The sequence below is a fragment of the Bubalus bubalis genome, chromosome 24, assembly GCF_019923935.1.
Source record: "Bubalus bubalis isolate 160015118507 breed Murrah chromosome 24, NDDB_SH_1, whole genome shotgun sequence".
Classification (NCBI taxonomy): Eukaryota; Metazoa; Chordata; class Mammalia; order Artiodactyla; family Bovidae; genus Bubalus; species Bubalus bubalis.
The window spans coordinates 22,318,424-22,332,462 of record NC_059180.1 but is presented as its reverse complement, the minus strand read 5'-3'; the positions used below and the strand labels follow the sequence as shown (position 1 = coordinate 22,332,462).

General features: G+C 45.3%; 1 protein-coding gene across 3 annotated transcripts in view; it reads left to right on the top strand.

Moving 5' to 3' along the window:
• EEF2K (eukaryotic elongation factor 2 kinase) overlaps nucleotides 1-13,134 on the top strand; it is a 71,243-nt gene extending 58,109 nt beyond the window's left edge. Inside the window, exons 16-19 of one of the 3 annotated variants that reach the window (XR_006548320.2) lie at nucleotides 3,227-3,351; nucleotides 8,089-8,267; nucleotides 9,553-12,547; nucleotides 12,917-13,134. Coding sequence is in view for 1 of the 3 variants with exons in the window: in XM_006061851.4 (XP_006061913.2) it covers nucleotides 3,227-3,351; nucleotides 8,089-8,267; nucleotides 9,553-9,662 (414 nt within the window). In the remaining 2 variants the exon portion in view is untranslated. Of the gene's footprint in view, nucleotides 1-3,226; nucleotides 3,352-8,088; nucleotides 8,268-9,552; nucleotides 12,881-12,900 lie in introns of those variants that run through there. The other 2 variants (XR_006548321.2, XM_006061851.4) reach the window with 2 other exon arrangements.
• Nucleotides 13,135-14,039: the final 905 nt, after the last annotated feature.

Sequence of the window (14,039 nt, the reverse complement as noted above, 5' to 3'; positions counted from 1 at the left end):
GTAGGCTGCAGACCATGGGGTTGCTGAAGGTTGGACACAACTGAGCGACTTCCCTTTCACTTTTCACTTTCATGCATTGGAGACGGAAATGGCAACCCACTCCAGTGTTCTTGCCTGGAGAATCCCAGGGATGGCGGAGCCTGGTGGGCTGCCGTCTATGGGGTCGCACAGAGTCGGACACGACTGAAGTGACTTAATAGCAGCAGCAGCAACTGTGTTTTATGACTGGTTTGCTTTCACATCATTTTTCACAAACTTGTAGAGCCAGCTCCAGTATTCCTGCCACATTTGGCCTATTCTCCCAGCATCTGGCGCAGAGAGGACACGTAGAAGTGTCTGAGGCCTAAATAAAGGAATGCCGAGGCCCAGAATGAGTGGTGAGGGGCCAGGACTGGGGACACCTTCTCTCTGAGACTCCCTGCTAACTCTTCTTATGATCTCAGGCTATTTACACTAGTCACACCCAAGCCCCTTTGTAAAGGGATGTAGAAGCTATTTCAGTTTTCTTATCTGAAGGCATCTCAAAGGCCTTTCTCTCTAGGACCAGCTCTGGCAGCCAAAAAAACATGGGCAAGTGCCCTGAAAAGCTGCTCACCCATCTCCCACTTTCCCCACAGCCCCCATTGTTTGGACCTTTTCATGTTATCTTGCTAAGACACTCACTCATCCATGCTAAGTGCATGCTGAGTTGCTTCAGTCATGTCCATCTCTGTGTGACCTTATGTACTGCAGCCCACCAGGCTCCTCTGTCCATAGAATTCTCCAGGCAATACCAGAGTGGGTTGCCATGCCCTCCTCCAGGGGATCTTCCCGACCCAGGGATCGAACCCACGACTCTTATGTCTACCCGTGGTGACGGGAGGGTTCTTTACCACTAGCACCACCTGGAAAGCCCACCCATCCAGCACATATTGTTGAGCGCTCCTACCCTCTGGGCAGTGTCCTAGGTTATTATTGACCACAGCAAACCTTTCAGATGGAAAAGAATATAAATACAGGTAATAATTAACAAATGAAAATATTTCCAACAGAAGTAAAAATAACTGACCTTTATTGAGTACTTCCTGTGCCAAGCATTGTTCTTAAGTGAGAGATGGGATAATATGACAGGGAATGAGTAACTGGATAGGCCTCCTTTCTTGGATGTTAGTTCCCTGACTGAACATCCTGGCATCACTGACTCCATGGACATGAGTTTGAGCAAGCTCCAGGAGCTGGTGATGGACAGGAAAGCCTGACATGCTGAAGTCTGTGGAGACACGACTGAGCAACTGAACTGACTGACTCCCTGACTGAACCTGTCCCCCTCTGCAGTGAAACACAGAGTCTTAACCACCAGACTGCTAGGGAAGTCCCTATGAATAGGCCGCTTGTTATTAAGAGACTGATTCCAGGCACAAGGGAGGCTGGGAAATGTAGTTTTTAGCTGGTCAGCCATGTGCCAGCAAAAATATGGCAGGGGATAATGGATATGGATTAGGGGCAGGAGGAAAAGGGGACGACAGAGGATGAGATGGCTGGATGGCATCACCGACTCGATGGACATGAGTTTGAGTGAACTCTGGGAGATGGTGATGGACAGGGAGGCCTGGCGTGCTGTGATTCATGGGGTCACAAAGAGTCGGACACGACTGAACTGAACTGAATGGATATGGGGGGCAACTGGTAGTCCCTGCCACACTTCTTGAAGCCTGAAGGTTGAGAAGAGCCTCATAGACTGATATGAGAGCTTTGTATTTGTCTCCAAGTGAGATAAGAGCAGCTTTGATAGAGTAATATGACTGACTTGAGCTTAAAATCTCTCTCTGGATAGATCTTGGAGAAGCATAATAAAAGCAGATGGGGATATACACTGGTGTAGCCACTGTGGCAAACAGCTCCTCAAAAGGCTAGACACAGAGTTGGATGTGACCCAGAAGCTCTACTCCTAGGCTTGTGTGTGCATGCCCACTTGCTCAGTTGTGTCCAACTCTTTGCAACCCTCTGGTCTGGAGCCTGCCAGGCTTCTCTGTTCATGGAATTTTCTAGGCAAGAATACTGGAGTCAGATGCCATTTCCCACCCCAGGGGATCTTCCCGATCGAGGAATCAAACCTGCATCTCTTGTGCCTCCTACATTGGCAGGCAGATTCTTTACTTCTGTGCCACCTGGGCTTCCCCACTCCCTGGTATGTGTGCTTAGTCCCTCAGTCATGTTCCCCTCTGCGACCCCATGGACTGTACCCCGCCAGGTTCCTCTGTCCGCGGAGATTCTCCAGGCAAGAATACTGGAGTGGGTTGCCGTACCCTCCTCCAGGGGATCTCCCAACCCAGGGCATGAACCCAGATCTCCCACATTGCAGGCAGATTCCTTACCAACTGAGCCACCAGGAAGCCCACTCCTGGGTATATAACCCCCCAAAATAGATACATACATCCACACAAAAGTTTGTACACAGGTGTTCATAGAGAATAGCTATAAAATGAAAGCAACCCAAATGTCCATCACCTGATGACTTATGAACAGATAAACAAATTGTGGTATCGTCATACAATAGAATGTTTTTTGGCCATAAGTAAGAATGAAACACTGACAGAAGCTGTATGAAATGAACTTTGAAAACCTTATGCCAAGTGGAAAAAGCCAGGCACAAAAGACTACTTATTATATGATTGCATTTATATAAAATGCGCAGAATAGGGAAATCTCTAGAAACAGAATGTAGATTAGCGGTTGTCCAGGGCTGGGTGGGGGTGGATGGGGAGCAATTGGGAGGTAATAGTTAAAGGGTATGGTGTTTTGATTTCTTTTTGACTTAATGAAAATATTCTGAAATTGATTATGGTGATGGTTGCACAATCTGTAAATATACTAAAAACTACTGAGTTGTACACTTTAAATGAATGAGTTATATGAATTATATCTCGATAAAGTTACTAAAAAATTTAAAAGAATTGGAAGCCGGGAGGCCCTGTTGGAAGTGGATAGATGATGTGGTCTCTGGCAGAATCACATCAGATAGAGGTGGGAGTGGACTAAGCTTCCATTTCTCCCTGCCTGATGGGAACCCCCAGGGAGCTCTTTGCATCAGGGTAAGCCCTGTTCTCTTTCTCACAATATGCAGTTCTTCAGCAGCCCCAACCTGAAGCTCTCAATTCAAGAAACAGGGTAAAGATTGACGTATGAGATTGTGGCAGCCCCTCACAGCTCATTTTTTTCTCTCCCCCTCTTTGGTTTGTATTAACAGGAGACAGAAGAGAACAAAACCAAAGGATTTGATTACTTACTGAAGGCAGCCGAAGCTGGGGACAGACAGTGCATGATTCTGGTGGCACGAGCCTTTGACACTGGCCAGAACCTCAGCCCTGACAGGTACTGTGGCTGTGCCTCAGGTGGAGCTGGTGGGAACCTGGGATGCAGGTGGGAGCCTCCCCTCTGGAATCAGAACAGACCTGGGTTCCAGGTATGCCTCCCCCGAGTACCAGCCCCGTGACCGTGGGCAAGTAGGTTTACCTCCCTGACCTCAGTTTCTTCCATCGTGTCAAGTCAGAATACCCATAGAACCTGCACGCTAGGGCGGGAGTGTGTGGTTGTGTGAGGGTTAGATGAGATGATGCCTGTAATTTCACTGGCAAATAGAGAGAGAGAAATGGCATCTTAGCCATTTTATGTAGATTTGTCTGAGAAAGAGTCTGAAGGGATATGTAGCATCAGGTCCAGAGCCAGTTGTCTCTAGATGATGGGATTAGGAGTGATTTTAATTGACTCTTCCTATTTTTGTTTTTACTGTTTTCACTTCTAAGAGGGAGTGGAGGGACAGAAATGAGCTCCAGGGGAGTTCAGTCCTGGTGTGAGTTTTCCAGAGTGATTTGGGCTTCCCTGGTGGCTCAGATGGTAAAGAATCTGCCTGCAATGCAGGAAACCCAGGTTCAGTCCCTGGGTCAGGAAAATCCCCTGGAGAAGGGAATGGCTACCCACTCCAGTATTCTTGCCTGGAGAATTCCATGGACAGAGAAGCCTGGCGGACTGCAGTCCATGGGGTCGCAAAGAGTCAGACAAGACTGAGCAACTAACAGTTTCACTCTTTTTTTTTTTTTCCCTCACTTTTTTGAAATCTCTGACGGCTACAGCCCTACAGGTGTTAACAGCTTTTCCCTTATGCCTCTGGCAGAGATGCCAGGATTGGATTGTCTGGTGGCAAGAGAGGAGAATGGCAGCTTCATCTTGGGTCTTTGGCTTGGCTGGTGGGAGGTCCCAGAAGTCCAGGAGCAGAGAACGGTCGAGGGAATTCAGCTCTTAGTGGGACCTGTTGCTCACTGGCTCCCAGTGGATCTCAGCTTCCCCGTTTGTTCTCAGGCACCTGTGGCTTTCTGGAAGGGACAGTGTCCAAACCGCCAGGATTGGGGCAGCGTGGCACTTCCCTCCTATGTGGGTCGTGTTTTCATCTCCCTCTCACTGAGTTTAGAAGCAAAGTCAAGACTGTGGCTCTGTCATGTCAAGCTCTCAGGGTCTAAAATGTCTGAATTACATATCATGCAAACGTTTGTCAGCTACCTGCTGTGTGACTGTAATGCCCCTTGTATTTGGGTGCACTTTCATATCTGATTTTACTTCACTGAGAACTAGAATTGGGTTTCCTGCATCTCTTCAGTGCCAGTGCTCAGCACAGGGCCTGGCTCAGTAGTTGTTTGAATGAAAGAATCAACACATCTCTTTGACACAGACCGGGTAGCATTTAGGGGCTTATTTTATGGATGTGTGGTTCTAAGAAGTGAAGGGGCTTGTCTGCAGTTAAGTAGCCAGTACGTAGCAGGGCCAAAACTTAGGTCTTCTCATCTGTTCTCCAGTGGACTGTATATTAGCCTGCTTCTTGGGAGGCTCAGAATCACTGGCATGGAGGGGAGGTAAACAAAACAAACATGAAATGATTTTGTCTGAAATCAAATGCCAACATCAATGATGCCCATTGAGACTTCCCTGTAGCTCAAATGGTAAGGAATCTGCCTGCAATGCAAAAGACCAGGGTTCAGTCCCTGGGTCTGGAATATCCTCTGGAGAAGGGAAGGGCAACCCACTCCAGTAATCTTGCCTGGAGAATCCCATGGACAGAGAAGCCTGGCAGGCTATAGTCCTTGGGGTTGCAAAGAGTCAGACACAACTGAGCGACTAACACACACACACAATGCCCATTGAGTGCAGTGGGGAACGACCATGTGGGCGTGAGGAGCTGGTACTAGGCATTGAATATCTGTATCTGAGGCTCTTAAAAAATCTTGACTATCTGTGTTTTCTCTTTATGTTCTCCGTCTACTTTCTCTTTTTTATTTGAGATGATCGGTTTCTTGTTGTTGATTTGTTAATAATGGTACATATATATATGGGCTTCCCTTGTAGCTTAGCTGGTAAAGAATCTGCCTGCAATGCAGGAGACCCCAGTTCATTTCCTGGGTTGGGATGATCCCCTGGAGAAGGGATGGGCTACCCACTTCCAGTATTCATGGGCTTCCCTGGTGGCTCAGACAGTAAAGAATCTGCCTGGCAATGCAGGAGATATGGGTTTGATACCTGGGTTGGGAAGAACCCCTGGAGGAGGGCATGGCAACCTACTCTAGTATTCTTGCCTGGAGAATCCCCAGGGAAAGAGGAGCCTGAAGGGCTACGGTCCATGGGGTCTCAAAAAGTCGGACACAACTGAGGACTAAGCACAGCACACATATATATTTTGGCCTTGTGGAATGTGGGATCTTAGTTCCCCAATCAGGGATCAGACCCATGCCCTTTGCAGTGGAAGCATAGAGTCCTACTCAGTGAACCATCAGGGAATTCCCTGTAAAAATTTTTATTTTCTTAAGGCTATTAGCTCTTTGGTAAATGAGTTGACTTAAAACCTTTTTTCAGAGTTGGCTACCATAGATTTGGGGCAGCAGGGAGAACAGATGCCACACAATGCCCATTGACTATTGGGTCTGGGGACTTGCTGGTTTTTAATATCTGTGTAGTTAAATCAATCAAGATTTTCTTCCGTAACATCTTCCAAAGTCTTTCTCTTACTCTTCTTCCTTGTTCCAAGCAGCCCCAGCCTCTTCCATTCAGGGAGCATTAATGAGAGTCAGCTATTTTCATTTAGGGGGTTTTGACCCCCGCCCAGAAGTTACCGTCTCATAGGAGAAGGAAGAGTCATTGGAAATTTCAAGGCAGGGTGGACATACTAACCACTGGGTGCGGAGTTGGGTGGGGTGGGTGGGGAGAGAGCAGGCCCTTTCCCTTCTTTTACATTTAATGTGTTGAGAGCAGTTCTGCCTTGCCTTTCAAGACCAGAGAGGGCCAAAGCTGAAAGAATTGAGATCAACTAGTTTAGTGGTTTCCAACCCACTGTTCAAACCCCAGTCTTTTGGATGTGCCACAAATAATTTTCAAATAACTTCCATTCTTTATAAAATAAAATGGAGTCAAGATTATCTCCTGACACCATCCCAGCCAGCCACTTCAGCAGACATTTATAGAGTCTGTGCTGTCTGCCAGGCCCTGGGAATGCAGCAGTGAATAAAACAGACACAGTCCCTGCCTTCCTAGAGCTTACATTCTAGCCAGGAAAAACAATAAACAAGTGAATAAGTAAACAGGAGAATTACAGTTTGAGGTAATGGTAAGAAATAGAGTATTTGGGGCCAGCGTCTCTGAAGAAGCTCAGCTGAGGTTGGAGAGATGAGGAGCCAGGTATGGGAAGAGTTAAAGGAAGGATGTTCTAAGCAAAGGGAGCAGCAGGTGCAAAAGCCAAAGGGCGGACAGGAGCTGGCACGTTCAAGGAAGAGAAAGTGACCCAGAGAGTCTGGCACGGCTGACAGGAGCTAAGACTGGAGGGTGAAGCCGGGTCCATGTATATGTGTATATATATATACAGCTGTAGCTCCAGGAACATTTCATGAGGCACGTAGACCTTATCTGTGTCTCTCTTTGCTCTTTCCTGATGTCCTGTAGTTACTCACATGTTTGGTAATATGCATTACTACACCCCAAGGAAAAGAGCCCCCCTGCCCTGTTTACTCTTTATTTTGTTTTGCTCAGATTGGGTTGGAATTTGTGTCTGCCCTTGCGGGTTTGGCCACTGTGCGGCCGTAGGAGAAAGAGTTGAGAGTGAAGGGCAGAGTCAGAAGGGGGAAGTCAGCTGTTCTGGAGTAAGCCCTCCATTTTCTGGAGGAAAGCCAGAGCTGGCCAGCAGAGGCAGAGAAAGAAAGGGCTGAAGGATTGCTGTCAGAAGGTTCTGGGTGCTTTGCTGAAGGGTACCCACCCACCTCTTCTCCTGCATGAGTTACAGGGCAAATTGGTTGAGATACCACTTACTGCTAATGCAAACCCATAGGGTAGTTTTTTTGGTTTGGGGAGTTTTTTTGTGTGGTTTTTTTTGGCCACCCTGTGCAGCTTGTGGGATCTTAGTTCCCCAACCAGGGATTGAACCCAGGCCATGGCAGTGAAAGCACCAAGTCCTAACTGGGACTGCCAGGGAATTCCTGTAGGGTGATTTTATGGAGACTAGAAAAATGTTCCCCTTCCTCAAGATGCTCGACTTCCATCTGTTGGAAAATTATTGTACTATACCAGTTTTGTTAGGGAAAACTACTTTACTGCTATTGTAATAAATATATAGATCTACAGTGTGAATGCGGAGAAGGCAATGGCAAGCCACTCCAGTACTCTTGCCTAGAAAATCCCATGGATGGAGGAGCCTAGTAGGCTGCAGTCCATGGGATCGCTACAAGTCAGATGCGACTGAGCGACTTCACTTTCACTTTTCACTTTCACACAATGGAGAAGGCAATGGCAACCCACTCCAGTGTTCTTGCCTGGAGAATCCCAGGGACGGGGGAGCCTGGTGGGCTGCCGTCTATGGGGTCGCACAGAGTCGGACACGACTGAAGAGACTTAGCAGCAGCAGCAGCAGCACAATGTGAATGACAGCCCTTAGATGTGGTGGCATTGGATACTTTGGGTCTTGAAGCATAGGTAGTGGCCGCACTGCGATCCCTGACTTGCCTCTCCTGCTGATGGGCCTCCTCCTTCCTGCCCTGTTGCCATGGTAACTTCCTCTTTTCCTCTGTATCTCCTGGCAAGGTCCCAGAGCTGGCCAGAGGCCCTCCACTGGTACAACACTGCCCTGGAGACAACTGACTGTGATGAGGGTGGGGAGTATGATGGGATGCAAGACGAACCCCGGTACATGCTGCTGGCCAGGGAGGCGGAGATGCTGTTCACAGGCGGCTGCGGGCTGGAGAAGGACCCACAGAGATCAGGTAGGGCCTGGCAGACCTGCCCCTGGGGTGGGACAGGGCTGGATAGTGAAAGAGACATAATTCCTGTCTCACTGGGAATCACAACAAGATGTAAGACTGAGTCTCTTCTTTCCATTCTGGTTGGGAGAAAGATTCATACTGGTCCTGTATTTTGCAAGGCTGGATACCCATATGATGCTTAGAAAGGGGCTTTATGAAGTTGGTATGCAGATGAACCTTTTTAATAGTCACATATTAGAAATTTGGGAGGTTTGTTTGCAATTCAAAAATTGAGCTGACATTTTCATAAAATTTACCATTTTAAAGTGTATAGTTCAAAAAAAATAAATAAAAAAAATAAAGTGTATAGTTCTGTGGTTTTTATGTTCACGGTGTTATACCATCATCACCACTACCTAATTCCAGAACATTTTCATCACGCCAGAAAGAATCCTGGTACCTATTAGCAGTGACTCCTTATTTCCCCTTCCTGCTGTTCCTGGCGACCACTAACCTACTTTCCGTCTTTATAGATTTACCTGTTCTGGTCATTTCATATAACTGGGATCACAGTATGTGACCTTTTGTGTCTTCCTTCTTTCAGGGTTCATTCATGTTGTAGCATGTGTCAGTACTTCATTCCTTGTTATTGCTGAATAATATTCCGTTTTATAGATACTACATTTTGTTTATTCACTCGTCAGTTAATGCATATTATATATATTAAATAACATGATAGACATACTGAACTCCTGGTTTCACAGGTATAGGATGAGGCTAAGTTTAAAAGTTTTTTTTTTTAAGGTAGTATAACAAAATCAAGCAACTAATACTGTAATTCTGTAATCTTTTATTTGAAACTTCTAAATCCAAAAGCACTGAAAACCAAGTGTTTTTATATGTTCTCCACAAATTCATTTGGTGGCCAAACCCGTCTAGACACTTTATCCCTTCCACTTTCATATAGCCCCAATTTGTTCAATAGAAATCCTCAGCCTGATTCTCAGTGATTCAGTTGGAATCACCCACAGCCCCTAAACCAATCACTGTGCTTGCTGGGATGGCTGACTCTGGGTGGCTGTGCCTAAGTTCTGACCAATCCCTGTGGCCTGGTGAAGAACAGGGAAGGTGCTTTGATTGACCCGGCTTGGATCACGTGCATACTCAGAGCCCCACCCAGGTTATGTGCAGGGATAGGCCAGAAGGAGTAACCTCAGGGTGATCTTCCTGGAGAGGGGTCAGGGATACCAGGCAGCAAAAACAACAGGCTCTTCACCTCTCTGTGCCCTACTTTGCTTTCTTTCAGGCGACTTGTACACCCAGGCAGCCGAGGCAGCGATGGAAGCCATGAAGGGCCGGCTGGCCAACCAGTACTACGAGAAAGCAGAGGAGGCCTGGGCCCAGATGGAGGAATAACTTGCTGGAAAAAACCACTGCCAGCCAGCCGCAAGTTACAGGGCTAGGAGAAAGGGGAAGAAAAAGACTTCTTATTGAGGGTTGTTTGGGGGCTGGAGGGGGCAGATGTTTTTAGTAAATCAACTTTTGTATGTTATTTTTTGACTCTTGAATATGTCTTTGCTACCAGTGGAGACACTGCAGCTGTCCCCTAGGGCACTGGGGATTGAAAAAGCAGCCTAATGAACCAATGTATCTTTCTGAGGTTCTTTTTCTGTGTTTTGTTGTGGTTATTGTTGTTGTTTGTCATGAGATGTAAGAAAATGTATCTTTTCTGCTCTGGATGGAAAATATTAAAGCTCAAGCCTTTTCAGGCTGGGCTGAAATCTCAGGCCCACAGAGCCTGTGTTTCCTGAGTCAGGATGAGGTAGGAAAGAGCAGAGCTGCGTGTTAACTTTCCACGAGGTGTGTATTGTCATGTCTGTCTTAGAGCAAAGCCGTCTTTCTCAGAGCATTTGGAAGAATGTGTGTGGCATTTTTTGGTGTGTGTGAGACTGTACATCTCCCAGGACCCCTTCTGCCATGGGGGAGGGCCCACACACTTTTCTTATCTTTTAATTTCCTTCCTGAAATGCAACTGATTTTGTGGAATACAACCAAATTACATTCTGAAGTGTGTTTTCCACAGTGGGCTTTACAAAACAGGTTTGATTTCTATATGCACACTTTTACTACCTCTAATTCCTGCCTCAGCTCGTGTGGAAGTGGGTGCACCTCAAAGCTTTTACGTGCAAGGGCTGTGGCTTGGAAGGTTGAAGCCTTTCCTCCAAACAGACATGTACTCTGCATCTCAGTAGCAGCATCCACAATATGACTGAAGTACCCCTTGTACAGTATTCCTCTATATTTTCTTAGCATCTGACATTCTTACGAAGAATCTGCTCCCAACCCCCATCCTTGGCATTTTCTGCTTGAAGCTTGGCTGATTTTCTTGTCATTTGCAGTAGGATGCTTTCAGCAGCAGTCCCTTGAGATTTGTTTAAGCTGTTGGAGAATGAGAGGGCAAGAACTATAAACACTCATTAATTCCAGTGGTTTCCCCAGGGCCAGGCTATGGCTATCTGTATTTAATAAGTGTTCTTTTTAGAAGGATTTCAGATTTAACATCAGTGTGATTTCAACTGATGTTTCAAATAGCAAAGAAAACAGACTGCTTTGATCAACCCCAAGTGCTAAAGCAACATCTCTTTGTTTAAAAATCAAAACATTAAAAAAAAAAACAGAGTGTAACATACAAACCAGTTCATTAAGACAGGTCCTTCAGCATGTTAGTGTTAAGTACTGTGGAGTCATGACCCTCTGCATGTATTCGGTTCCAAAGTTAAGAGTGTGCCCTAAAGGAAAAATCAAGCAGAGTCAAAATTACCCTTGAAATGTCCTTTGGATCACCTATAAATGACGGGTACCCCTGTTTTTGTATTTGGACTCACCATAACCAGTTTACTCCAAAAGCTGGAACTAATTACCCTTTTGCTGTTTGCACAAATCAAGTAGTTGGCTTGCCTTAAGTTGTTTGTGTGTTTTAAACCAGTGCATATAGTTAATTTGCATTTGTTAAATGTAAGCTAGAAGCAACTTTATTTTGACTTTTCAAAGTTATCAAACCTCATTAACTGATGCTTTTGTTGTTGCTGTTGTCAGTTCCACCAGTCTCCTCACTCTCTGAGATTTTATTATGCAAATCATTTATATTCCCTGACCACCTGTCTCATTTCCTAGTTACATGTCAGTGCTTTTCTGTAACACAGGGATCGGCAACTTTTTTCTAAAGGGCCAGATAGTAAACATTTTAGGCTTTGTGGGCCTTATGGCCTCTTGCAACTACTCAGCCTTGCCATTGTAGTGCAGAAACACTGGTGAATGATACCTAAATGAATGGGTGCAGCTGGTGTTCCAATAAAACTTTATTGACAAAAACAGCCTGCCTGGGCTATAGTTTGCCAGCCCCTGCTCTAATCCTGACGAAGAGTTACTATATTAAACCCTGAAGCTGCATGTTAACTCAATTTTTCTTCAATCTCTAGTGCTTAAAAACACAGTGCCTTGGCACTGAGTAAGCACTCAGTAAATTCATAAAAACTGGAGTGTTTGTGGCTCTAGTTCCTCCAGCCTGTCTGGAATGGCTTGGTCACCTGTGCTATTCCACCCATCCATATGGCTTTAATGTCACCAGGTGGTCCCCTTCTCCTGTAGGAGACTGGAATGGCCTGGATGTACTACAGCTAATCAAATGCTTCTTTAAGGATCAGTGAGAGCAAAGTGATCTGCAAGACACAAATCCTTCTGAGCTAACTTAGTTAGCTTAGTTAGAACTTAACTCCACCTTCAAAAGATAGTTCTGTGCCTTCTAAAATTGGCTAGGGCATCTTCTTTTTCCACAAATGCTGGGCATCCAAAAAGCAAAAAAACCTCAGGACATTCCAGCCCAACTGGGAAGACATCAGAGACTATCTTCAAGTACAAGAAGCAGGTGAAGGTCCAGGAGATTAGCGGAGTCAAAGATATAATCAGTATCTTCAATCACAGATGGAAAATCCAAGGTTCTGAAAGGTAGACTCTTTCCAAATATCCTGCTGGTTAGAGGCTAAGCTGAAGCCAGGATCTGACAGCTACTCTTAGTTAGAGGATCCTGGGAATAAAATTTAAAATTAAACTGCAGTGAACTGAAGTGTGATGTCTCTCAGTTTTGCTATAGGTTTAAAAAGAAAAAAAAAAATCAGGCTTTATGGATAGAAGTAGGAAAAAAAAATCCCTAGCCCCCAGTGCAGCTGGATGTCCTTATTCCCTCCTTACCTGAGGCCCTGTGGGAATTTATCATCAAATGCAACCTTGATGAATCAAGCCAGGTAACTACTGTTGTTGCTATTTTAATGACTTCCTTTCCTTTCATCCCAGCACATTTGTCTGCAGTACTAGACATGTGTTACAAATCAACAAAATGTTTACACAAGTATGTGCGGCTTGTGGGGGGGGGGGGGGGGGCGGGGCGAAGGAGACAAAATATGCATATTCTCTGCAATTGTGCCTGCTACTCATTTTTTCTAATCTCTGAGGTAACCATTTAACCTGGACAAGGTGGACACTGGGTGGGACCCAGAGAAGTGGCTTGTATTATAGATTTATTTTTGCATATGTATTGTTCAATTTTGCCTTTCCAAATAAAGTGATTTCTTTCTTTCTTTCTGGTCTCAAATTCAAGTGTCTTCTGGTTACAGATGAGTGAAGGAGGTGAGTGGAGACAGAGTGGATTGGAGGCCTTAGTCCCACCTGAGAGCAGCAGCTCAGATTCAGCTCCAGATGATTGTCCCCATGGGGAGTGTGGGCTCAATGTTGCCCCATTTTCCAGTTTTTCAAACTGCTGAAAATTTGATTTTTTAATGCAAGTTTTCTCAATTTTTAATATTTCTAATAAATTCTTAACAAAAACCTTCCAGATTTGGCACATATGTTTTCCATTTGCTTTGTATGAAGGATGTACCCCTCCCTCTCTTTTTTTTTTGGTTTTTCTGACCTAGAAAACAATAATTTTTACCAATAGAGTTGTCATCAGTTTCAAAGAAAATGCATGTAATAGATGTTTTGTGATCTGAAACTTGAAAAAATGTTGCTTATTTGCATGATCATTTGGTTTCAAGCTAATTGCTTTTTAGGAAATTCAATGAGAATTTCTTTAAAAATTTTAAGAATATTAAGAAATTTGAACATTAGCATAACTCTACATGGTATATTGAGCACACATTTTTTTGGTCCATTTGCTCTTAAGTCCCAACTAAAATGACAGGAAAGAAATTTTCTTAATGGCATAAGCCCATGAGGATGAAGAGGAGACATCAACAACAACAAAATCCTGGATGCTGGAAAGGAGATAGACTGTGAATGAGCAGCCCCAAGAAAGCTGGATCCTAGATCAGCTGCAGAGAAATCTGAGAACCATGTGTTCATCACTGAAGACACCCCCAAAATGATAAGCCATAGGTACCAGGAGCCTCTGGAAGGTGGGAGTGAAATGGTGCTAAAAATGTAGGTTCAGTTGAAAGACAAAGCATCAGACCTCTAGACCCACTCACTCAGCCAGTCAGCTGCTCCTTCATCACCCTGCAGAAGCTTAGGACACCAGGCAGGGTAGAGCGTGAGGCTGAACTGCTAGGTGGCACTTTGGGGGAGCTCCGAGGAGCTCCAGGCCTTTGTGTCTCAGCACCGAAAGAATTCAGTGAGAGGCAAAGTGATAGAAAGTGACATTCAAATAGGATGCCTGTGAGGCTGATAAGCAGGCAGGCAAGAGAGCACCACCCTGAGAACTCAGTGGGCTACAGTTTCATAATCAAAGGAAAAAGCGGG